The 25023-nt window shown below is 42.9% G+C and overlaps 1 protein-coding gene across 4 annotated transcripts in view; it reads right to left on the reverse strand.

Moving 5' to 3' along the window:
• TMC4 (transmembrane channel like 4) overlaps positions 1-25023 on the reverse strand; it is an 880426-nt gene that overhangs the window by 631187 nt on the left and 224216 nt on the right. For all 4 annotated transcript variants that reach the window (XM_089683320.1, XM_089683318.1, XM_089683319.1 and 1 more), the window contains one exon: positions 7715-7794. In XM_089683320.1, the coding sequence (XP_089539446.1) occupies positions 7715-7794 (80 nt within the window). The remainder of the gene's footprint in view (positions 1-7714; positions 7795-25023) is intronic.

Consider the following 25023-nt stretch of genomic DNA (forward strand, 5'->3'; position numbering starts at 1 on the left):
TGTAGTAGCAGACAGAGCAGGTTCCAGGTAATGCCTGATGTGCAGCAGAGCAAGTAGGTAGCCAGGACAGAGAACAGGAGCAGAGTTAACGGAAGCCAAGGTCATCAACAGTCGGGCAGCAAGGTACAGAATCAGTAGGAGAAGCCAAGGTCAGGAGCAGAGCTGAAGTCAGGAACCAGGAGCAGGTGAGTAATCAGAGTTGGTTCAGGAACAAGCCGGGTCAGCAGCAAAGGAATCGCACAGAAAACAAGCAGGACACTGGGGGAAGCTGAAGACCAGTCAGCACTGAATGAGCACCAAGTTGCTCTTTAAATAGCCTGCCCAGCGCCGACAGGCACGCCTGGGTCCTAGTGCCCACCTGCCTGTATGCCTTGTCGGGATCCTGCGCATGCGCAGATTCATGCGCTGCGGCGATCTTCTTGTTCCCTGACACCATGCTTCCCAGTTTCTACCCAGTCCTATGGGTAGAAAACCAAGGAATGCCCAGAATGATAGGAAATTTAGGTGATGTAATCAGCTGAAAGCTGATGGTCTCATAATGGTCAGCCTCAAATTGGAGTACCAGAGGAACCTTTTCATGAGTAACTGGTCCTGATGATAAAGGTCAACCATCAACCGTCTCCATATCAATAGGGGCAGATTTGTTTCTTCTGAGAATATTATTGTTGCGGGCAAACTCTATGTCCATAAAGTTCCCCCCAGCCCCAGAGTCCAGCATAGCCAAACATGGAATTTCACGGCCCTCGGTGAAAAGTTTGATAGGGACGACAAAATGAGACTGTTTAGAACCAACTTTAATTTCTTCATAGATCAATGGGGAGATAGACCCAGTTAATTTGTTCAGGCAGTATAACATCAGTCGCAGCAATTCTTCTTTTAACTTTGTTGGGACAATTAACTAATGCCCAGAGTCCCCACAATATAAACATAAGTTCTCCAAATGTCTTATCTCTTTCTCTTGAGTAGAAATGGATTTCTTAATAGCATCTACCTGCATAGGTTCAGGTGTGTTAGAATCTGGAGAAATTTTTAGATCCTTCTGACTGAACTGATTAGCAGAGAACCGCATGCCACCATTACTTCCAAACATTCCCAATCTCTCCTGTCTTTTTTCTGTAAGTATCTGGTCAATCCGACTGCATAATTGGATGAAAGCCTTGAGATCGTTAGGAGTCTCTACTCTGGCGAGCTCATCCTTTACCTGTTCAGAGCCCTTGCAGAAACTGACTCTTTTGCACTGCTGGGTTCCAGGTGGTATCTGAGATCCATCATCGGAATTCAGCTGTATACTAAGCAACAGAGCGTCTACCCTGCTGCAAACTATGCAGCTTTGCTTCAGTGGTAGGGATCATCAAAGACCTGGTTCATTGCAGTCACAAAAGTCTCACAATTGTTTAAAGTTGCACTGTATTGTTCTATACAAAGAGAGGCCCAAGCTAGGGCTTCCTCAGTCAGGAAGTTTATAACAAACAATACCTTCTGTTTCTCAAAAGTAAATGCAGCAGGTTCCATCTGGAAATAAATGCAGCATTGGTTAAGGAAACCTCTGTAATGGAGGTGGTCTCCATTGAACTTGAGTGGCAGAGACATTATTATTATTAGCAACATCGTGGGAACATAAGTCCAGCAATCGTCTCTGCAGAGCATGAATTTCTTCCTGCTGCCCCTTTACAACACTTTTAAGCTTGGAAAATTTTTCTTGGTAGGTAACACCAAACTCTTAAGACAAACAAACGAAACCAGCGCTCAGATCTTCATGCAGACTAAAAGGAATTCAAAATGGCAAACGAAGAGATGCAGCCCTTCAAAGATCGGGAAATCTGGGTACTAATGAACAAAGAACAAAAAAGGACGCACTCTCATCGTGCATTACCATGGTACATCATGTGGAAGATGACATAGGCTCACCTGAGGTGCGGGGTCTAAGTACTAACTGGTATTCACCAGAGCTCCTGATGGTGGAGATGGGTTTTGCTGCATGTTAGTACCAGGTAGCAGTTCTCAGGATCGCCCCACCAGGAGGTGAGCAAGCCAGGATCCAGTAACAGATATGGCAGGTAGGGATCTAGCAGAAGAGTAGTCAGTAAACAAGCCACGGGTCGGTAACAAGTAATAGCAGGTTGGGATGAAGCAAAATCATAGTCAAGGAACAAGCCAAAGGTCGGTAGCGAAGGTATGGACGGCAGCAGGAGAGACAGGAGCTGGACAAGAGCTGGAGAAGGTATAATAATCTGGCAAACAGAAAGTGCAGAGACATGGCCTAAATCAGGAAGTTCATGGGAGGAGCAAGGAGTTCAAGGTTCAGCAGAAAACAAGGCACAAGGCAGGATTGTCCAATAGATTAGGCAGAGTGTTGTCCAGCATCCCAGATAGCTCATTGAGAAGAGTTAGTGCCAGATACAGTAGAGGTCCCAGGTTCAAGTCCAGGCCCTGACACAGGATGAATAGCTCTAGCCTGAGTTCACTATATGAACCACTGATGTGTTTATAAATGTTGATCATATCCCCCCCTTAATCTTCTCTTTTCAGGAGAGAATAAATTCAGTTCCTCTAATCTTTCCTCATAGCTGAACTCCTCCATGCCTCTTATCAGTTTGGCTGCCCTTATCTGTACTTTCTCCAGTTCCCCAATGTTCTTTTTGTGAATTGGTGCCAAAAACTGAACTGCATATTCCAGATGAGATGTTATTAATGATTTGTACAGGGGCAAAATTATATTTCTCTCTCTGGAGTCTATACCTCTTTTAATACGAGAGGAGTTTGTTCGCTTTAGAAACAGAGGCTTTGCATTGCATGCAATTATTAAGCTTGTGATCTACCAGAACTCCCAGATCCTTCTCCACCGTTGATTACCCCAGTTGTACTCCCCCTAGTATGTATGATGCATGCATATTCTTAGTCCCCAAGTGCATAACCTTACATTTATCAACATTAAACCTCATTTGCCACATAGTTGCCCAATTAAACAGTGCATTGAGGTCAGCTTGTAGGTTGAAGACATCCTGTAAGGACGTTATTCCACTGCACAGCTTGGTGTCATTTGCAAAGACTGAAATGGTATTTTTAATCCCAGACCCTATATCGTTTATAAATATATTAAAAGGTAAGGGTCCCAACACTGAACCTGTACACTCACTACTTTACATTGTAGCAAAGTATCATTTCTTCAGTGTTGTCACATAAAAAAGATATAATAAAATATTTGCAAAAATGTGAGGGGTGTACTCACTTCTGTGAGATACTGTAATGTAGCGGGATAGACAGAAAGTCAAGGGAGTAGCAATCCTTTTCCCAGAGATGGAGCAAATGAGTTTCATATGAATATGGTGAAGGGTCTGTGCCTGGGAGACAAGGAAACTTTCCCATGGTTTGACCCTGATCCAGAATGGGCTAAAAAGTATAAGATGGCGGGAGGATTAAACTGGTTAAAATATGCACCAGGATATGTGCCTTTAGGACCATCACAGACAGATAAACAATCTAATAATCCTTTGCTATTAGATACAATGGAGCCTACTGATCCACCCCCCGGGGCTCCATAATTATACACAGATATACCCACAATTGCCTCTAACATCACAGCTAATAGTAGAGGATGAGGATGCAGCAGTTTTTACACTGCATGCAAATCACCCTTGGCCTCAGCATTCCAGGACCCCGCTTGTACATGGTAGATGGTAGGGATGGGGTTCCCCAGCAACCAGTTCAGGCAGATAGTTTTGCAGAAGCTGTTGCCCCTAGGGTGAGGGATGAACAAAGTCAGGGAGCCCAAGGAGGTATGGTAACATCTTCTACTGAGGAGGTAGGAAAAGTGGCAGCTAGCACAGAAGGGAGATTTGTTAGTCAGGTTCCCTTACCCTCCCCTAGTACTTTGATTAGGCCCAGTGCCTCCATTCCTATTGCTTGGCCCAGTACCTCTTTCCCCATTGCATGCAGTTTTCCATCTGCAGATTTAACAGCACCTTATATCTTAGTTGGTAATGATGTTATGGTTAAACCAATGGACATGCAATAATGCATGGACATTGTCAAAAATTCCCCAGATCCTAGAAAAAAATCTTTTGGCTACCATAAACTATTTAAAAAAGAGCAACAAAGGGCAGGCAGTGTTCTATAGAAGACTATAGACTAATAGATGGCATATTAAGATATGATATGGAATCAGGATGGATATGGGATAATGTAGATAAATTAGATTTAATAGTACCAGGAGGTAGAGCAGCAGATTATCCTTGTTAACAGATATCGATGTGGAAGATATGTGGAAACAAGTTGAGGCAGAAATGAAAAGATTATGGAAGGATAATAAATCCATTTCCACAGCCATAGCCTGTAAACAAGGTCCTATAGCGTCAGCACCTGACTTTATCAATAGGTTTAAAAAGCTGTGGAAGGAAGAAGTGGGAATGACTACTGAAGGGATATAGGTATGATATATACACAGACTATTATGCAGGCATTTAAACCAGACCTTTCCCTCTTGATTAAGCAGCTAGTTGCTAATTGGCCTGAGCTGGATACAAAGGGATCTGAGAAGGAAGTTATGTTAAAGGATTCAGCAGGTTGCTTTGCTATTTCTAATACCTCATCAAAGGCACAATTCCAGGGGCTTCAGCATAGCCCAGGGAATTGTAATAATTCCCGATATGGTAAGAGGGGGATACAAAGGTAGGGAAGGATACAGAGGAAATAGAAGAGGAGGTTCCAGGAGATAGAAATGACAGATGCTTTAATTGTGGAGAATTAGGACACTGGAGGAACCAATGCCTGCAGTCCAAAAGTGTTACTTCAGGATATAATCCTGGAAACTACCCTCAACATAGACAGCACCTCCAGAGTAATAATGAGCAGCCTACTATTAAATACCCATTACAATGGGTTGCCCGAAAGGTAGTCCCCACATGCTCCCTCAGATATCCTCTCAATATTTAGGTAGGTGGGCAATTTCAGCAGTGTAACAATTAAAAACAGATATACAGTATGGGCTCCATAAGGCGCCTCACACACACCATAGAATTTGGGTTAATTCCTCGTGATCAATAAAGTATCAGCCATCCAACTAAACCTTTTTATCAACCACAACATCAGTGGGTGTTAGAACACCGGCATTTAGAAGGTTAAAGTAGTGCACAATAAAAACCCATGACTTTGTGTCACTAAAAGTGAGTCTGATACATCTTCTGGCTTGTGTGCAATTTTTGGGGTATTTTTAGGCATTTTGCCAAGGCACCCCTGAAGACACCTGAAGGCACCGCAGGGTGCCCAGGCATCTTAGTTGAAAAAGGCTGGTGTAAAGCACGCTGCCACTGGACTCTAGGCAGTGGAGACGTGTTCTCTGGAGAAATGAATCATGCTTCTCTGTCTGAAAATCCGATGGACGTGTCTGGGTTTGAAGGTTGCCAGGAGAACGATACTTGCCTGACTGCATTGTGCCAAGTGTATAGTTTGGTGGAGACCAAGATTAGGGTGTTGGGTTGTTTTTCAGGGGTTCGGCTTGGCCCCTTAGTTCCAATGAAGGGAACTCTTAAAGCGACAGCATACCAAGACATTTTGCACAATTTCATGCTCACAGCTTTGTGGGAACAGTTTGGGGATGGCCCCTTTCTGTTCCAACATGACTGCGCACCAGTACACAAATCAAGGTCCATAAAGACATGGATGAGCAAGTTCAGGGTTCAAGAACTTGACTGTCCTGCATGGAGTCCTGACCTCAACCCGACAGAACCCCCTTGGGATGAATTAGAGCGGAGACTGAGAGCCAGGCGATCTTGTGACTGACCTCACATATGCGTTTCTGGAAGAATGGCCAAATATTCCCATAGACACACTCCTAAACCTTGTGGACAGCCTTCACAGAAGAGTTGAATCTGTTAAAGCTGCAAAGGGTGGGCCAACTCAATATTGAACCCTACGGACTAAGACTGGGATGCCATTAAAGTTCATGTGTGTGTAAAGGCAGGCGTCCCAATACTTTGGGCAATAAAGTGTATATTTATATTTTCACAGGCTTTCATAGTGCAGAAGGTGATGTCATCCTCCCAGGGCCAGGCAAGGTGTGGGCAAGAGGGACGGCTGCCAAGGACGCTGCAGTATCATGTGAGGTGGTGGGGGTGCTGCATGAAGAGTTCCTACCTAAAAGCTGTCAGGAGTACTGGATGAGGGGGAATTTTTGCTTGCAAAGAATTGTGGCTTGCAAAAGGAATTTATGCTTGGGGTAACCTTGCAGATTAGTGATCAAATGTTTTTGGAAGGGAAGGGATTTTTCCTGACACATAATGCTTATACATTTTTCAGGGCACCGCTTGGCATCTTTGCCCTGGGTGCTACATGACTGTCTCGGCACTGCATTCTCCTGCAACAGAGATCCCAGGGAATGCTGAAAGCTCCACATCTCACAAGAAGATGCTGCATAACTGTGCTTTGACTGTTTCATCAGTACTCTAGATCAGTGATTTTCAGCCTTTTGTCAGTCAAGGCACATTTTAAAATTTTGCATAATCTCAAGCATTTCAGCATTTTTCTCAATCACTCAGATAACATGAGCCCATTATGGAGATGGACAGGGGAGAGACAAACAAGGATGCTGTGCAGGCACTCAATGTCCTCCATATTAACCAATGACATACTGTATTTGGTTGTTAGGGTGCCAGCAGCTGGCCAGCACAGTGCCCAAGGCTGTAATGCTGCACAATGAGAACCTATAACTTTGTGTAACAAATAGGCAGGCTTGATCCACCTTCTGGCTTGTATTTTTGGGCAATTTGGGGCAATGTTTTTAGGTACTTTGCCAAGGCACCCCTGAGGAACCCAGAAGGCACCCCGGTTAAAAAAATGCTGCTCTGGATTCCCCAAATCTTATGACATCACCCTTGCTTTGATGCCGTAGGCAGGAGCTGGGGGAAGGTACATATACTATTAAACTTTTTCTCCTACTTTTTTTAGGCTGCTTATCTACAAGGGAAGGGGGGGGGGGGGAGGCTTAAAAACTTTAATTACACCATTGAATTTTCTGTAGTAAAAATAAAAATACAATGTGGGAAATTTACTAAAAAATGAATCAGACAGAATCAGGAGAAGCCGTGAATACTAACAAATTACCTTCTAGCTTCAGCTTGAGTCAGTTTGAGTATGAAAATGAAAGATAGAAGTTGAATGGTTGCCATGCGCACAGTAACTGATCATTATTTTGTCTTCTACAGTCTTTCCCGCAATATGTCCACAGAAGATACATTTCTTGTGCTATTTAGATTTGGCTGTGGTATGTGCAAGTTTTGTTGGTGTTCGTGTGTTAGATCTCTCTTTGTGGGTTCAGAAATGTTTGACATGTCACTGCATCTCTTGCACAAGGAAAGTCTTTCTTCTGCAAATATACTTTGTAACTCTTTACCTCATTGTCAGCAAAAATTTGAAACAAAAAATAAGTAAAAAAAAAAGTAACAGAAAGAATGAGATCTCCTTAAAAGCTACAACTGGATAGTACTGGCTTTGGTCTTTAGAAAACTCAAAAGATGTAATCCGTTTTGGATATTAATATAGTTTATTCTAAACTGAAATACAGGTTTTGGATATTATAACCAAATAAATCCTTTAGGTTTGGTATATATTAATTTGTAGTAGGATATGGTGTAAGGTGATCTGAACCAATCATTTTGATTCACAAACAAGCAAAAAAACAACAAACATACTTTCGTTAGATATTTAATTAAAAGCTCACCGTTCCCATCAGAATGTCCATGACGAATTTGTAAAATCTTTCTAGTCCTTGACGATTGGGGCTATACTTGAAACAGACATCTACAGAAAAACAATACCCATTAACGATCAATGTGGTACACTTGCTGCAGTAATCTCCAGTATGCTTTTAGTTTCTGCCTTCTTTAGAATATAGGGTCTAAATTTATGTATATTACACTGTATTTCTCCAGCTGCAAGTCAAAAAAATATAATTCGCCTTTAGACTCCATGCACAATAGCAATTTAAAAACCCCCTAATATTTCATGTTTTTTTTATGGCGTTTAGCAGTTTTTTGCAGTGTTAAGGAGTGTTTGCATTCGTGCTAACTGGTTGCTAAGGAGTGGGCTGACGCATCCTTAACCGCTTTTCCTGCCACCCTATAGCAGATATACTGCTACAGGACGGCAGGGGTGCGTGATTTTGCATTTCCGGGTAGGGAGCACGCGCGAGCCTTACCCGTGCCTCTGTTCACTGCCTCGGCTGTCAATCACTGGGTCCCAGCTGGTGATTACTCACCGGCACCCGGTGATAGAGGAGCATTACCGACGGAGGGAGAGAACTGTATGAAAAGCAATAGAGTTCTTTCCCGTCAGCTCCTGCACACTGATTTGCAGGGATTTGAGCCATGCAAAGCAGTGTGCTTACAGTGGAAAGCGCACACACACAGCAAAACAGCACACAGTTAACCCTTTGATCATCCCACATGTTAACCCCTTCCTGCCCAGTGCCATTAGTACAGTGTCTGTAAGCCACATCCAGCCGCCCCATGTGAATGGGTATGGGGTAGAATGTACCCCTATTCATTCACCAAAAAAAAGTGTCAGAAATAAATTAAAACACAGATCGTTTTGACAAGTCCTTTAATAAAAAAACAAAACAAAAAAAATGCCACCACAGTAAATGCAGCATTAATTGCGATGAACGCAACTGACCTGAAAAAAAGAGATCTGATTCCAATGCTGGCCTCTGACGCCTGACCGCTGACCTTTTTTTTTTTTTATTGTATGGGTTGACAGCCGATGTTCATCATGATTGACTTTGGATCTACACCAGGAGACATTTTTAAAAATAAAAAACTTGTTTTTTTCCTCACTTTTACTACTTTTTGGGTGAAGGGCCTGGTATGGATTGGGGGGGGGGGGGGGGCTCCCATACTGTTTTTTTTTTTCTCAAGTTTGAATTGCTTGGCCTGGCCTGCCAGGATACATGCTCAGATAAGGGTATAATTTTGGTGTGGGGCTCCCCTCAAAATCCATATCAGACCTAAGGGTCAGGCATGGATTTGGGGGGTAACCCATGCCATTTTTTTTACAAGCTTGAATTGCCAAAAATTATTTTGTTTACATTCATCTGTAAGTGGTGAAACCCATGGACAGCTGATGAGTCTTACCTTGTTAAGGACACAGTGGCTGCCTCCCAGTTAGTAAAAAAAAAGAAAAACGCTGGTCACCAGGAGAGTTTAGAAGCTTTCAGCATGTTTTTTCTTGGCGCAAATCACTCTTGAAAACACACAAAAAAATGTTTTTCTGCTCCTAAACGCTGAAGATTCAGAAACAATTTTAGACTACAATAGTGTGCATAGACACATAAGATGACACTATTTGCTTCCAGGGGCATAAAAAAATAGCTCATAAGTAGCTGCTAGGAGCTTATTTTTAAGCTAATGTGCATGGAGCTTTATCATTGGTAAATATGTTATTCATGACAGACTTCAGAAAAACTCTGCTTTAGTCAAAATCCTTAAAGAGTAACTCTACTTTGATTGAGAAAAAAAAACATAACCCCTCTGGATGATTAATCAATGCATATTGCAAGGAAACTTTGTTGCAGATTTCTATCTTTTGTTATTCTGAAGAAATAGCCGTTTGTCTGTGTCCATGTGCAGAATGAATCTGCATGGGAATGATTTCATAAACATCAATCAACTGTAGCACTTGCAAGGCTCTTATAAGGAAAATTGCAGGGTCTGCATCCCTGTAGATGTGATTTCCCTTTAGGAGTACGACACCAAAAATTAAATTTTTTTGCAGGGGATGCCAACAATTTGACTTGTATCTTAGTGCAGACTTCAGGGAAAATCAGTAAGCCTATCACACAAACAGAAAATTACATTTCTGGGGGGAATGCTGTACACTGTGTACAGAAAGCATCCAGGCTGCCATATCGCATTACATTTTACAGAAAATGACAGAACTGCAGATTGAAAAGAAAAGATCACTTTTAATAACAATAAATTACAATATGACTTGTATCACAATTATATATGCAATATTATTTTTTGCTATTTTTTGCATGAAAGTATAGTCCACTCTTTAAGTACATAGTAGCACTGATTCCACTATTAGTTAAATCTGAACAGATACAAATTAATACTGCTCTATATTCATTAATAAATCATTGAATTTATTTTTAAATTGTAAGCTTGAAGAGGAAGTGACGTCATACACAAGAAGCAGGAACCGGAAGTGTTGCAGCGGCCATCTTTGTTGGGGAATCGCTGGATACCTCGTGTGTGAACTGCCTGGGAAACTGTGGGAACTGCCTGGTAATCCCTACAAAGTGGGGTTTTGTTCCAAATCGCAAATTTTTAACTTTAAATGTAAGCAGATTCATTAAAATGTTACTACTCTGAATATACATGGAGGTACGTCATGGTTAATTTCCATTATACTGGAGCCTGGTAAATCCATGATCATAGACCTGTGAATGTGGATGGCTTTACAACATTACCCTAATAATAACTGAAGGAGGAGAGGAGGAGAAAGTTCCTTTGGAGGATTTCTACAAATTATACTATAAAGGCGTGGGTTTTTTCTACTGTTGGTAAGGGTATATTTGCCTTACTCACTAGAAGTGTCACGTGTGGGTAGGAGTCTCACTGAGTGGATCACTTCAGGATTTCATAATTTTTGAGCACGAGTGTTATATTATCTTTTTGGAAGGTTTTCACAAGTGTTTCACTATTTTATATCACTTAGTGTTGCACAATTTTATGATACACATTTGTGTGTGCATGTATGCGTATATATAGGTGTGTGTGTATATATATATATATATATATATATATATATATATATAATTTTTTTTTTTTCTTTCTCTTTGATTATGTTAAGTCCCCAAAAGGACGTGGTTCCCGTGGCCCCTCAGGTACCTATAATGGAAACCTTGTCAGTAGCCCAACAAAATGATGTTAAGGAGTTTGTGAGGAAAAATGGAGATTTCTTCTCCCACCTACCTGGACTGACGACGGTCATACAGCATGACATAGTTACCCAGCCCGGGGTCCGCGTAAATGTCAAGCCCTATAAAATACCCGAGGCCAGGCGGGAAGCGGTGGCCAAGGAAATAAAGGACATGTTAGAGTTGGGAGTGATTGAGGAATCTCACAGTGAGTGGTCGAGTCCCATAGTGTTGGTCCCAAAACCCGATGGAACTATTCGTTTCTGTAATGATTTCAGAAAACTGAACAGTGTGTCTAAATTTGATGCGTACCCGATGTCTCGGATGGATGAGCTCATTGACAGGTTGGGAACGGCTCGGTACATAACCACCTTAGATTTAACCAAAGGCTATTGGCAGATTCCTTTAACGGAAGCTGCAAAAGAAAAGACGGCATTCTCTACCCCCGAGGGGTCCTTTCAGTATAAGCGGATGCCGTTTGGTTTACATGGTGCTCCGGCATCATTCCAACGAATGATGGACAAAACGCTAAGACCACATCGCCAATATGCAGCTGCCTATTTGGACGATGTCGTCATCCACAGTCCAGACTGGGAGTCTCATTTGTCCCACTTGCAAGCGGTAGTAGATTCGCTGAGGGAAGCAGGGCTTACCGCCAACCCCAGAAAGTGTGCCATAGGCTTAGAGGAGGCCAAATATCTTGACTACATCATTGGTCGAGGTCTCATTAGGCCTCAGATCAATAAAATTGAGGCGATTCAAAAGTGGCCCCAACCTGTAAATAAAAAGCAAGTCCGGGCATTTCTTGGGATCACAGGATACTACAGGCGGTTTATCCCCAATTTTGCCACCATTGCAGCCCCACTGACAGATCTGACAAAAGGTAGGGGGTCGGTCATGATTAAGTGGAATCCCGAGGCGGAGACCGCATGTCAAAGGCTGAAACAAGCTCTCTGTGCCCAACCTGTGCTTGTGACTCCAGATTTCACAACAGAGTTTGTGGTACAGACTGATGCCTCTGACGTGGGACTAGGTGCGGTACTGTCCCAAATCAGAGATGGGGAGGAGCACCCTGTGGTCTTCCTAAGTAGAAAGCTCAACAAACATGAGAGAAACTATGCCATTGTGGAGAAGGAAGGTTTGGCCATCAAATGGGCCTTGGAGGCCCTGAAATATTACCTGTTAGGAAGACAGTTCAAGTTGGTTACTGATCATGCCCCGCTCAAATGGATGTGCGATAACCAGGAGAAAAATAGCCGAGTGACAAGGCGGTTTCTTGCGCTACAAGCGTTCAAATTTACGGTGGAACACAGAGCGGGGAAACTGCAAAGCAATGTAGATGCCTTCTCCCGGGTCCATTGCCTGGTTGGGACAGTTGCTCAGCCACAAGGGCTTGAGCAGAGGGGGGGGATATGTGACAGTATGAACGGCAAAGTGATGGATGGACGATATGTGTCACCTCGCATGAGGTCATACTGTGAGGTGTAAGGTGGAGTCCACTCCGGGTTTTCGGGGCCACAATGGCAGAGGTGGTTCCGGACCGGAGTTTGGGCTCCACTGATGACCACCAACAGGTGGTATAAATAAGACAGGGCTGGAGCAAGGAGTTGCTCGTGGCCTGGGACTCAGAGAGGTATTCTGAGAGAGCTGTGTGTGTACTATACCTACAAGAAAAGGTTTGCTTTTGTTTTGTTTTGGTGACAGTGAGAAGCCCTTCACCTCTGAGAGAGGAAACATCTTCTGTTTAGTTAGTGCCTGGATGGCAAGGGTTTACTTTGATGTTTTGTTTATTTTGATATTTCTTGCAAACCTTTTTAATAAAACTGACAACCAGTCAGATTTTGACGAAAGCCTGCTGTGCGGTCTACCTTTTTCCCAGGGAAGGAGATCCCCCACCTGAGCTAACCCCACAATATATTTATATATATATATATATATATATATATATATATATATATATATTCTTGTACAGAAATAAATTATGTTTATTTATTACTCAAATTTGGAGATATTTGTATATCTGGTAAGAAATCACATTAGTAAAATGAATCAGGAGAGTTATTGTGGTGGTATAATTTATTAAGGTGTCTAAATTATCTAATATTCACTAAGTTATTTTGCCATAACGGCTGGAGGCACTTTGTCATAGTTATATACGGAAGTCAGGCACCACCCATTTTTATTCATAATTCATATTACTGATCACTATTACGTTAATCACTACCACTACACAAAACCAAAACACAGGACAGAACAGGTAAATGGATATGGACAGATGGTGAGTCACATCTGAATTTATAAAAAAGATTATTCTATTTTTATCTTAACATAAAAATGTTAGTAATTTTAAATAAACGTTTTAAGCCTTTTTGACTAGTCTGAAACTGAGCACACTATCTAAAAGGGATTGAGCTGGCAGATTGCATATGGATGGAATACAAAAAAAAAATTATATATATATATTTATTTATTTTACACAAAATGTTACACAAACCAATTTTATAGAATTGCACTCCCTGCTTTTAAAACAATTGTTCGAAATTGTTTGAGGAAAAGATTAGACATGTACAAGCGATGCAGCATATTGTCGTATGATTAACAAGAAAGGTGCTACAGGTGTAGACTATCTTTACATTTATAAACCTTTTTTGGGAGAGCAATACTCAATAGGTTCAATATATATTTCAAACATATGAGTAGGTAAAAATCTATAGGAAGGTATATCTGAAGGAATGCTAAATTCTGAAGCATCAGGTTGCATGGGAGATTGGAGGCTGAAAATTGGGACATTCCCAGGTCTGCGAAGAGAGGGAAAAAAAGTGGGGGTATTAAGGAGGGGAGAATAAGGAGTGGAAGAGAGATGATATACAAAGAGGGGAGGGGGGAAGGAGAAGTTAGTCGCAGAAAGAGGAATGTCACAATACTTGTTAAGTAAAAAGCCTCTTGGCATTACAGTCATCCTGGTTCAAATAAGTAGATTAACCTGACCCACAGGCGGACCATATATTATTAGATTTCTTGGGGCAGCTCTGAATTGTGTAGGTTAACTTATGCATTGGTAAAGTGTTCTCTATAGTGGCGCACTATGAGGCCAAAGTAGGGGGTGAGGTGACTTTTACTTCTCTCTGCAGGCATAAAGAGTAGAACAAAAAAATGAAAAACAGCTTAACATGATGCCCAAAATCCATTCAATTCCATTCCATCTATTCCCTACAGGAGAATTTTGGGGTCCAAACCAAGGGTTATATAATGCAGCATATTAAGTTTACCCACCACACCAAGAAGGTCTAATGGTGAGGCATGTCCATATCATACAGTTGTGTTCAAAATAATAGCAGTCAGACATCACTAACCTGATCAATCACTGTTTTTGGTAGAAATGATATTTCTACATGGCAAATAATTTACTAGCGGGTGTAGTAGAGTAATAGAAATCCAACAGACCCAACAGTCATGACATGCATGCTGCTGATTCTGAGTAATTGAGTCACTAATTGAAAGGGGCATGTTCAAAATAATAGCAGTGTGGAGTTCTATTAGTGAGGTCATTCATTCTTTGAAAAACAGGTGGCAATTATTGCCCTTATTTAAGGAAGGAAGGCAGCAAATGTTGTACATGCTGGTTACAGTGCATTTCTCTCTGAAATTCTGAGGAAAATGGGTCCTTTCAGACATTGTTCAGAAGAACAGCGTACCTTGATTAAAAAGTTGATTAGAGAGTAGAAAACATATAAATGATCGCAAATGCTTTAAAATGGCAACCAAAACCTGAAAGACATGGAAGAAAACAAAAAACTACCATTCGAATGGATAGAAGAATAGCCAAAATGGCAAGGACTCAGCCAACAATCAGCTCCAGGAAGATCAAAGAAGGTCTAAAGTTACTTGTGAGTACTGTTACAATTAGAAGACGCCTATGTGAAGCCAAGCTATCTACAAGAAGCCCCCTGCAAAGTCCCACTGTTGAAAAAAAGACGTGCTGAAGAGGTTAAAATTTGCCAAAGAGCACATTGACTGGCCTAAAGAGAAATGGCGCAACATTTTGTGGACTGATGAAAGTAAGATTGTTCTTATTGGGTCTAGTGGCCAGAGACAGTTTGTCAGACGACCCCCAAACACTGAATTCAAGCCACAGTACACTGTGAAGACAGTGGAGCATGGCTGCGCAAGCATCATGATATGGGGATGTTTCTCATACTACGGTGTTGGGCCTATTTATCGCATACCAGGGATCATGGATCAGTTTGAATACATCAGAATACTTGAAGAGATCATGTTGCCTTATGCTGAAGAGGAAATGCCCTTGAAATGGGTGTTCCAACAAGACAACGACCCCAAAACACACCAGTAAACATGCAACATCTTGGTTCCAGACCAACAAGATTGACGTTATGGAGTGGCCAGCCCAATCCCCGGATCTTAATCCAATAGAAAACTTGTGGGGTGACATAAAAAATGCAGTTTCCGAGGCAAAACCAAGAAATAGAGAACTGTGGAATGTAGTCCAATCATCCTGGGCTGGAATACCTGTTCACAGGTGCCAGAAGTTGGTAGACTCCATGCAACACAGATGTACAGCAGTTCTCAGAAACAGTGGTTATACAACTAAATATTAATTAAGTGATTCAAAGGAAAGCAAAATCTTCAAAGATTTTTCAGTTTATATAGTGAATGTTTGCATTTGTATTTTTTTGAACAGTCTAATATTCACTTTTCTTCTATTTTTTAAGAGGAGCAACACAAATTTGATATATTTTTCTTCATGTTTTGATTTGGAATAGAATGCATTTGTGTGTATGGAAATAAAAGCTATTAGAAGGATTTTGACCTTCACTTTTTTCAACACACTGCTATTATTTTGAACACAACTGTATGTGTGAAGGAGCCTACAGAGAAGTGGCAACGTGTACAGGAAGGATCAGTCAAATGGGAAATAGATGCCAGCCGTTGCGGGGGTAAAAAAAAAGTTAAATGGAGAAAATTCAGTTATATAAACCAATGTCTAGCAGATAATATTTGTGACATAATGGGTGGTGCAGATTTCCCATTTTTCCTTGTTCAGATCAGGCAGATCAGCATTCCATTTCTGACAGGTATGAGTTAAGTTAGTGGTATAAGCTAGGGAGTGCCTAAGATTTGGAGACGATAAGAGACAGCATGTCTCAACTACAAATACCTAAAAAACCATAGTATTAGGAAGCTTATACAGGTATTTGGCCTTGAGGTCAAAAAATAAAATTTGTCTCCTGTCTGACATAATGTGCTTTAGCCCAAATATTCCTTGGGTTTCCCATAGCCTCGGATCTGAGATGCTGTATAGATAAGATAGGGTGTGATTACCCCACAAAGGTGTCTGCAGCAAGAAGTTCAAAGGAGAATGATATCACAGGAGTAGTCCTCCATACAAGAAAGTGACCGATTCCCTACTGTGAGACATGGATAGAAACCTGGTTATAGGGAAGTGTCCAGAGAGAGATGATAAATAATGTGTAAATAAAATATTGGATGTGTCGCGCTCCTCAAAAGTGTTTAGTGATATATAATATATAATGTATATACAAAATAAATAAATCGAATTAATCTAAATAAATATTAATTCATGGTGATGTAATTTAAATTAAATTTAAAACACGACACATCCCCCTGAGGAAGCCACGTGACCCTGTGGCGTAACGCGTAGGGGAGGGGCTCTGACGTCACGACGCCACTTTCAGCGGAACGGCGAGTACTGTCATTGTGCGAGGGCACACATTTTAAAAAAACGCTCTGTATTGCTCTGTGGAATGTGAGTTTGCATTTTTCTGGAGACGTATTAAAACCTTTTATAATGGATAAAGCACTATGTGGGAATCTTTCTTTTTCATGGCCTAAATCGGAGGAGCAAAAGGGAAGAAGAGGAGATAGGAGATAGACCCCAAACAGGACGAGGGGAGATATCTATATCTATCCATCCAGCCCTCACAACCCAGAAGAAACTGGGAGGCCATCTAGTGGAAGGAAAGTAACATCACAGTCTACCTCAACAGCAATATATTTTCCATATATCTGTACAAACAGATTGGGACGATTATATGTCATTTAAGCTAAGGATAAGCAATATATAGCTCTAATCACCACTTCAGGCTGTATAAGTGAGGTGATTACACCATATTATTTGCACAGTTTTATTATTATTTATTTTTCTATATTAATCCGTTCATTGCACTTTATTATATATATATATATTTTTTATATAACTGCTCTGGGCATTATTGGTATTTTTGCACATACACATTTTTGCACATGAATATCATTATGCATGGAGGTTCTTTTGTTCACTTGATTTGATTCATTTTAACATCATGTCTATATAATTTTAATATAATTATTTTTCACATTATTAATTTTATTTATTTAGCTAATTGCAATTTAATTAATTACAGCACTAGGAGTGTTTTAAATTTAATTTAAATTACATCACCATGAATTAATATTTATTTAGATTAATTAGATTTATTTATTTTGTATATACATTATATATTATATATCACTAAACACTTTTGAGGAGCGCGACACATCCAATATTTTATTTGCCTATTTTCACACAGCATTGTGAGTATGTGTTTTTTGTGTTGATGCACCATTATATTTGTAGGAGTTAATTACTTATAAGTATCTCTATACCACCATAGTAGCTCACAAGTACACATTATCATAAGATAAATAATGTGTACTCATACTGGTCTGGAGAGGAAAGTGGGGTACCCCAGAGCTCTGTCCTGGGACCAATTCTATTTAAGTTATTCATAAGTGATAGAGGTTGGTATAAATAGCTCAATCTCAGTGTTTGCTGATGATACAAAACAAAACAGGGCAGTAACTTCACAGCTTGATGTAGAAACTTTACAAGAAGACCTTCATAAAATAAAGGGGTTGGCAACTACAGTATCTCACAGAAGTGAGTACACCCCTCACATTTTTGTAAATATTTTTTTATATCTTTTCATGTGACAACACTGAAGAAATGATACTTTGCTGCAATGTAAAGTTGTCAGGGATCTCAAAGTCCGCCGCGGCGCATGGGTCTGCGCATGCGCGGAATACCAATGCGCAGCAGCATGCGGGCATTAGGACATAGGCGACTGTGGCAACAATTGCGGCCGCACATGCGCACTCGCGCACACGTACGCGAGCCTGGCACCAATGACAGCGCAGGGCGCACTATTTAAATCGACCCCTTGCAATGCTCAAATTGCCGTAAGGTCTTGTTCCTGTTGTTCCTGCTCGTTCTGTTCCTGAGATAGCCTTGTTGCCGACCTAGCCTGACCCTGATTGCTGTTGACCGTCTCCTGCCCTGACCCCTGGCTCATCTTGACTTCTCTTCTGCCTGTTCCTGATTATCTGACCTCCTGCCGCTGAACCTGGCCCATGACCCGATTACTCTCTGCCTACTGCTCTGTACCGTTTCGCCTCCGCTGTTACCGACCTGGCCTGCCTGACTTCGCTATCTCTCCACGGTGTCATCCGTCCATCCATCCTGCACGGATCCATCCGCTACTGCCCAGATCTGCTCCGCCCCTTCACAGCAGGCTCTTATCCACTACGTGCCACTGGCATTTACCTCTACCACAGCTGGGTGTACTCGGGAGCCGCGACCGGGTCTCAGCCTGCTCCAAGTCCATCCCCACCATCAGGGGCTCTGGTGAATAAGCAGACTGAAGCTTAGACTCTGCGCCCTGGGGAATCCCGGCCTGCGGATCTCTAGAGTCACCGCCAGTCGGTACCTGACAAAAGTAGTGAGTGTACAGTTTGTATAACAGTGTAAATTTGCTGTCCCCTCAAAATAACTCAACACGCAGCCATTAATATCTAAACCTCTGGCAACAAAAGTGAATACACCCCTGTAATGGAACCGGACCCCGACTGCACTTGGGTATTTCCGTTATACTCCAGCTTCCCTGTCCAAACACCATCCACGGACCACACCCGCTGATCTGTGGATCTCTAGAGTCACCGCCGGTCGGTACCTGACAGTACCTTACGGCCATGGCTGAGCCTGGAAGAGGACCTTCCCCGTTGGATGAGATTTGCCGACATCTGGCGGCACTCGCCCAAGCCATCAAGATGCTACAGGAGGGGTATACACATTTGGAAGGACGCATTCAGACCCTAGCCTGACCAGCAGTCACATCCTCGGATCCGTCTACCCCGCATCCTGCCAGGGGCCCCACAGAATTCTCCGCCGGAGCGATGGTCACTCTACCTCCACCCGAACCTCGTGTGCCAACGCCAGAGCGTTTCAATGGGGATTGAGGGAAGTTCATGGCATTTCAGAATTCCTGTCAATTATACTTTGATCTGTAGCCACAGAAAATTCTCTTCGGAATCCTTAAAGGTGGGGTTCGTCATATCGTTTCTGCAGGGTGAACCTCAGGGCTGGGCCCACCGACTGCTGGAAGCTCGCCATCCACATCTGAACTCAGTTTCCACATTTTTCAAGGCAATGGCACAGTTGTATGACGACCCGCAATGGGCCGTCGAGACGATAAGGCTGATGAAGTCACATGTTAAGCGTGACGATACGCGTTGGCGGTGACGCACTTCCAGTCGGACACCTTCTTTATTTACATTGGACACCCATGCAAGTACATCTGATCTGAGGTTTGATTTACATGTGATGTACAAGATGATTTTAAATGTGAGCATATTTGATATGTGATACTTTGATTGGTGAATAAATAGTTTTACACTATGCAAGCATTCACTTATATTTTCTGAGGGATCAAGTGGCTGCAGCCACCTTATGTGCCTGAAGAGGAGATCTGCTGCCCTGTGAGCCTGTGCTTGAATCTGTACATGAGGGGAGGTCAGTGTGGAGAGCTGTGGAGGATTACCTACTATTAAGGGTCTATGTGTTAGTGATCCTGAAGGCCTTTTGACCCTGTGCGACCCGAGGGAGGTGAGCGGGCAATTCAACCGTTTTTGGATATCTCTGCACATTTATCAGCACTTTTTTTTTCTTCAAGAATTGCTGTGGACTTTATATACAGTTGCAAGAAAAAGTATGTGAACCCCTTGGGATTACGTGGAGTTTTGCATGAATTGGGCATAAAATGTGCTCTGAACGTCATCTAAGTCACAACAATAGAAGAACACAGTCTGCTGAACATAATACTACAGAAACATTAGATGTTGCCATGGTTTAATTGCACATAACATGTAAACATTCACAGTGCAGGGAGGAAAAAGTATGTGAGGCCCTAGCTTAATGACTTCTCCCAGAGCTAATTGGAGCCAGGAGTGAGCCAACCTTGACTCCAATCAGTGTGATGATATTGGATGTGTTGCTGACAGCTGTCCTGCCCTTAAAAAACACACACCTGTTTTGGGTTTACTGGTTTCAAGAAGCACTGTCTGATGTGAACCATGCCTCGCAGAAAAGAGCTCTCAGAAGACCTACGATCAAGAATTGTTGACTTGCATGAAGCTGGAAAGGGTTACAAAAGTATCTCCAAAAGCCTTGATGATCATGTGTCCACGGTAAGACAGACTGTCTACAAATGGAGAAAGTTTAGCACTGTTGCTACTCTCCCTAGGCGTGGTCGTCCTGTAAAAATGACTGCAAGAGCACAGCGTAGAATGCTGCATGAGGTAAAGAAGAATCCCAGAGTGTCAGCTAAAGACCTACAGAAATCTCTGGCACATGCTAAAATTTTTGTTGACACATTTACAATAAGGAAAACATTAAACAAGAATGGAGTACATGGGAGGACACCACGGAGGAAGCCATTGCTGTCCAAAAAGAATATTGCAGCACGTTTGAAGTTTGTAAAAGAGCACCTGGATGTTCCACAGCACTACTGGCAAAATATACTGTGGACAGATGAAGCCAAGATTGAGTTGTTTGGGAAGAACACAACACTATGTGTGGAGAAAAAAAGGCACAGCACACCAACATCAAAACCTCATCCCCACTGTAAAACATGGCAGAGGGAGCTTCATGGTTTGGGGCTGCTTTGCTGCCTCAGGGCCTGGACGCATTGTTGTCATCGATGGGAAAATGAATTCCAGAGTTTATCAAGACATTTTGCAGGAAAATGTACGACCATCTGTCCGCCAACTGAAGCTCCGCAGAGGATGGGTGATGCAACAGGACAATGACCCAAAGCATACAAGTAATTCAACAAAACAATGGCTGCAACAGTACAGAATACGCCTTCTGGAGTGGCCCAGTCAGAGTCCTGACCTCAACCCGATTGAAATGCTGTGGCATGACCTTAAGAGAGCGATTCACACCAGACATCCTAAGAATATTGCTACACTGAAACAGTTTTGTGAAGAGGAGTGGTCCAAAATTACTCCAGATCGTTGTGCAGGTCTGATCTGCAACTACAGGAAACGTTTGGTTGAGGTTATTGCTGCCAAAGGAGGGTCAACCAGTTATTAAGTCCAAAGGTTCACATACTTTTTCCTCCCTGCACTGTGAATGTTTACATGTTATGTGCAATTAAACCATGGCAACATCTAATGTTTGTGTAGTATCATGTTCAGCAGACTGTGTTCTTTTATTGTTGTGACTTAGATGACGCTCAGAGCACATTTTATGCCCAATTCAAGCAAAACTCCACGTAATCCCAAGGGGTTCACATACTTTTTCTTGCAACTGTATGGTTTTTTGTATATTGTCAGGTGTTTTACACCTCACGGGACTTTATATATTTATTCATGTTTGTATGATCAGTTCTTAGTTTATGTGTTTATTGGGATGGACGCGTGTTTTGTGTTATATGGTGGGAACTGATTTTTAGTTCCGTTGGGAGGTTTTTTTTTAGCACATTGAGTCCTGTTGTGACTTACTTGTTTGATTTGGAGCACTATTGGATCCCATTGGATTACTTGGGGCACCATTTATGTTATTTGGTCCTTTTAGGACCTCGTATTGACACTTGTCACACGTGATTATTTATGAGTTTTTTGGCACTATTTAATATTGTGTGTTTATGTTATTTGTGTCACTAATTTTGCACTGTTTCACTTATTCATTTATGTGTGAAGAATTTTTATGGTAGTAGCGCTGTATCATTTGTGTTTCATTTATATTTTTTGTCTATGGGTATATGACTGTATGTAGCAGCTTTACCTTTGTTGGTAGGTATTCGTTTTTAGGTAGGAGCGCAGGAGTTTGTCACATTGATTCAATCTTGGAATGGCCAGTGCCTGCTGATAAGAAGGGCATTCAGCGGTTCATTGGCTTCGCCAATTTTTATCGAAAATTTATCAAGAACTTTTCGGCTCTTGTGTCTCCCATCACTCAACTCACAAAGCTGGGGGTTTGCTTCCAGTGGACTCCTGAAGTACAGGCTGCCTTTGAGACCCTGAAGAGATTGTTTACAGCAGCACCCATCTAGAATCACCCCGACTCTTCTTTGCCGTATATACTGGAGGTTGATGCATCTGAAAATGCAGTAGGAGCAGTCCTGTCTCAAAGGAAGGGTCTTAAGGAGCTTATACACCCTGTAGCCTTCTTCTCCAGGAAGCTCACACCAGCGGAGAGGAACTATGACATTGGAGACCAGGAGCTCTTGGCAATCAAGACAGCACTGGAGGAGTGGAGGTACCTGCTGGTGGGGGCCATGCATCCAATCCTAGTTTACACGGACCATAAGAAACTAGAATATTTGAGGATGGCTAAGTGCCTTCGACCACGTCAGGCCAGATGGGCATTGTTCTTTTCGAGGTTTGTCCTCCATATAATGTACAGACCAGGGTCTAAGAACACGAAACCCGATGCGCTCTCGCATGTTTGAGGACCCTAAAGAAGCTCCTAAACCAGACACCATCCTGCCGGCAGGGAACTTTCTACTTTTGCAATCTGAACTTCTGTCCAAATTACAAACTGCATCTGTGGGAATTCCCAATCCACCTGGAGTCTCGATACAAAACAGAGATGGACTCTTATGGAAAGGGGAGCAGATTGTGGTACCCGAGGAAGCTCGAACTCTGATCCTGGACTACTGCCATGATCATCCGTTGGCGGGCCACTTTGGAGTGTTCAAAACATTAGAACTGGTACAGCGCACATTTTGGTGTCCGAGTATGGCCAAGGACTGCGAAGCTTACGTGAAGACCTGTACCATCTGCAATAGGAATAAGTCCTCCAGGAGCAAGGCTTGGGGCCTGCTGCGACCTTTACCAGTGCTCGATAGACCGTGGAGTATGATATCCAAAGATTTTATAGTGGAACTACCGCCCTCACAAGATCATACTTCGATTTTCGTGGTGGTAGATCGCCTGTCCAAGATGGCCCATTTCCTTCCGCTGAAGAATACGCCTTCCACTCGAGAGAATGCGCGGATATTTATTAAGGAGGTGGTAAGGCTCCATGGAGTGCCTAAAGATATCATCTTGGATCGAGGAGTTCAGTTTACCTCGAAGTTTTGGAAGGCTCTATGTGAGACTCTGGAAATCAAGCTATCCTTTTCCTCCGCATATCACCCGCAAACGAATGGGCAGACCGAACGGACCAACCAAACTCTGGAGCAATACCTCAGGTGCTACACCTCGTTTCTCCAGAATGACTGGCTGGCACTCCTGCCTTTGGCAGAGTTTGCTTACAACAATGCGAGGCACTCCGCCACTAAGCAATCCCCGTTTTTCGCCAACTATGGGTTCCATCCTACCTTCCTCCCTGATCTAATTCCAGAAATTTTGGTTCTGACTGCTCAAGATACTCTGAACTTTTTTGCATCCAATAACAAGGTATTACAGGAAGCAGTGGCAAAAGCTCAGGAGGATAATAAGAAAGCCTTTGATAGAAGAAGAGGGGAGTTGATCTTGCACCCAGGAGATCAAGTCAGGTTGGCAACAACCAATCTGAAGTTGGCGTGCCCATCGAGGAAATTGGCACCTAAATTCGTGGGCCCATTCCGAGTGAAACATCAGATTAATGAAGTGGCTTATGAATTATCACTTCCCGAATCTTTCAAGATACATCCTGTTTTCCTGTTAAAACCTGCAGCACCGGATCCCTTCCCGGACCGGAGTTCAAGACGCCCGGAGGCCCTAGACATTGACGGAGAAGAATTTGAGGTCGAGGCGATCTTATACTGCAGGAAGAGAGGAGGTCAGACACAGTACCTCATTAAATGGAAAGGCTTTGGCCCAGAAGAAAATTTGTGGGATCCAGCTCAAAATGTCCATGCTCCTAGGTTGATTCAAGAATTCTTTCACAACCAGCCACAAAGGAGGAATCAGTTGGGCATCCGGAGGCTGCCCGTAAGGGGGGGGGGGGCAATGTCAGGGATCTCGAGGCTCGTCGCAGTGCACCGGTCTGCGCATGCGCGGAATGCCAATGCACACCAGCATGTGGGCGCTAGGACATAGGCGACCGCGGCAACAATCACGGACGCGTGCCTGGCACCAATGACAGCGCAGGGCGCACTATTTAACTCGACCCCTTACAATGCTCAAATTGCCGTAAGGTCTTGTTCCTGCTCTCTGTTCCTGAGATTGCCTTGTTGCCGACTTAGCCTGACCCTGATTTCTGTTGACCGTCTCCTGCCCTGACCCCTGGCTCATCTTGACTTCTCTTCTGCCTGTTCCTTATTATCTGACCCCCTGCTGCTGAACCTGGCCCGTGACCCGATTACTCTCTGCCTACTGTGCTGTTTCGCCTCCGCTGTTACCGACCTGGCCTGCCTGACTTCTGCTATCTCTCCACGGTGTCATCCGTCCATCCATCCTGCACGGATCCATCCGCTACTGCCCAGATATGCTCCGCCCCTTCACAGCAGGCTCTTATCCGCTACGTGCCACTGGCATTTACCTCTACCGCAGCTGGGTGTACTCGGGGGCCGCGACCGGGTCTCAGCCTGCTCCAAGTCCATCCCCACCATCAGGGGCTCTGGTGAATAAGCAGACTGAGGCTTAGACTCTGCGCCCTGGGGAATCCCGGCCTGTGGATCTCTAGAGTCACCGCCAGTTGGTACCTGACAAAAGTAGTGAGTGTACAGCTTGTACAACAGTGTAAATTTGCTGTCCCCTCAAAATAACTCAACACACAGCCATTAATGTCTAAACCTCTGGCAACAAAAGTGAATACACCCCTGTAACGGAACCGGACCCCGGCT

The sequence above is a fragment of the Staurois parvus genome, unplaced genomic scaffold (assembly GCF_062004578.1).
Source record: "Staurois parvus isolate SC_StPar_1 unplaced genomic scaffold, SC_StPar_1.0 ptg000304l, whole genome shotgun sequence".
Lineage (NCBI taxonomy): Eukaryota > Metazoa > Chordata > Amphibia > Anura > Ranidae > Staurois > Staurois parvus.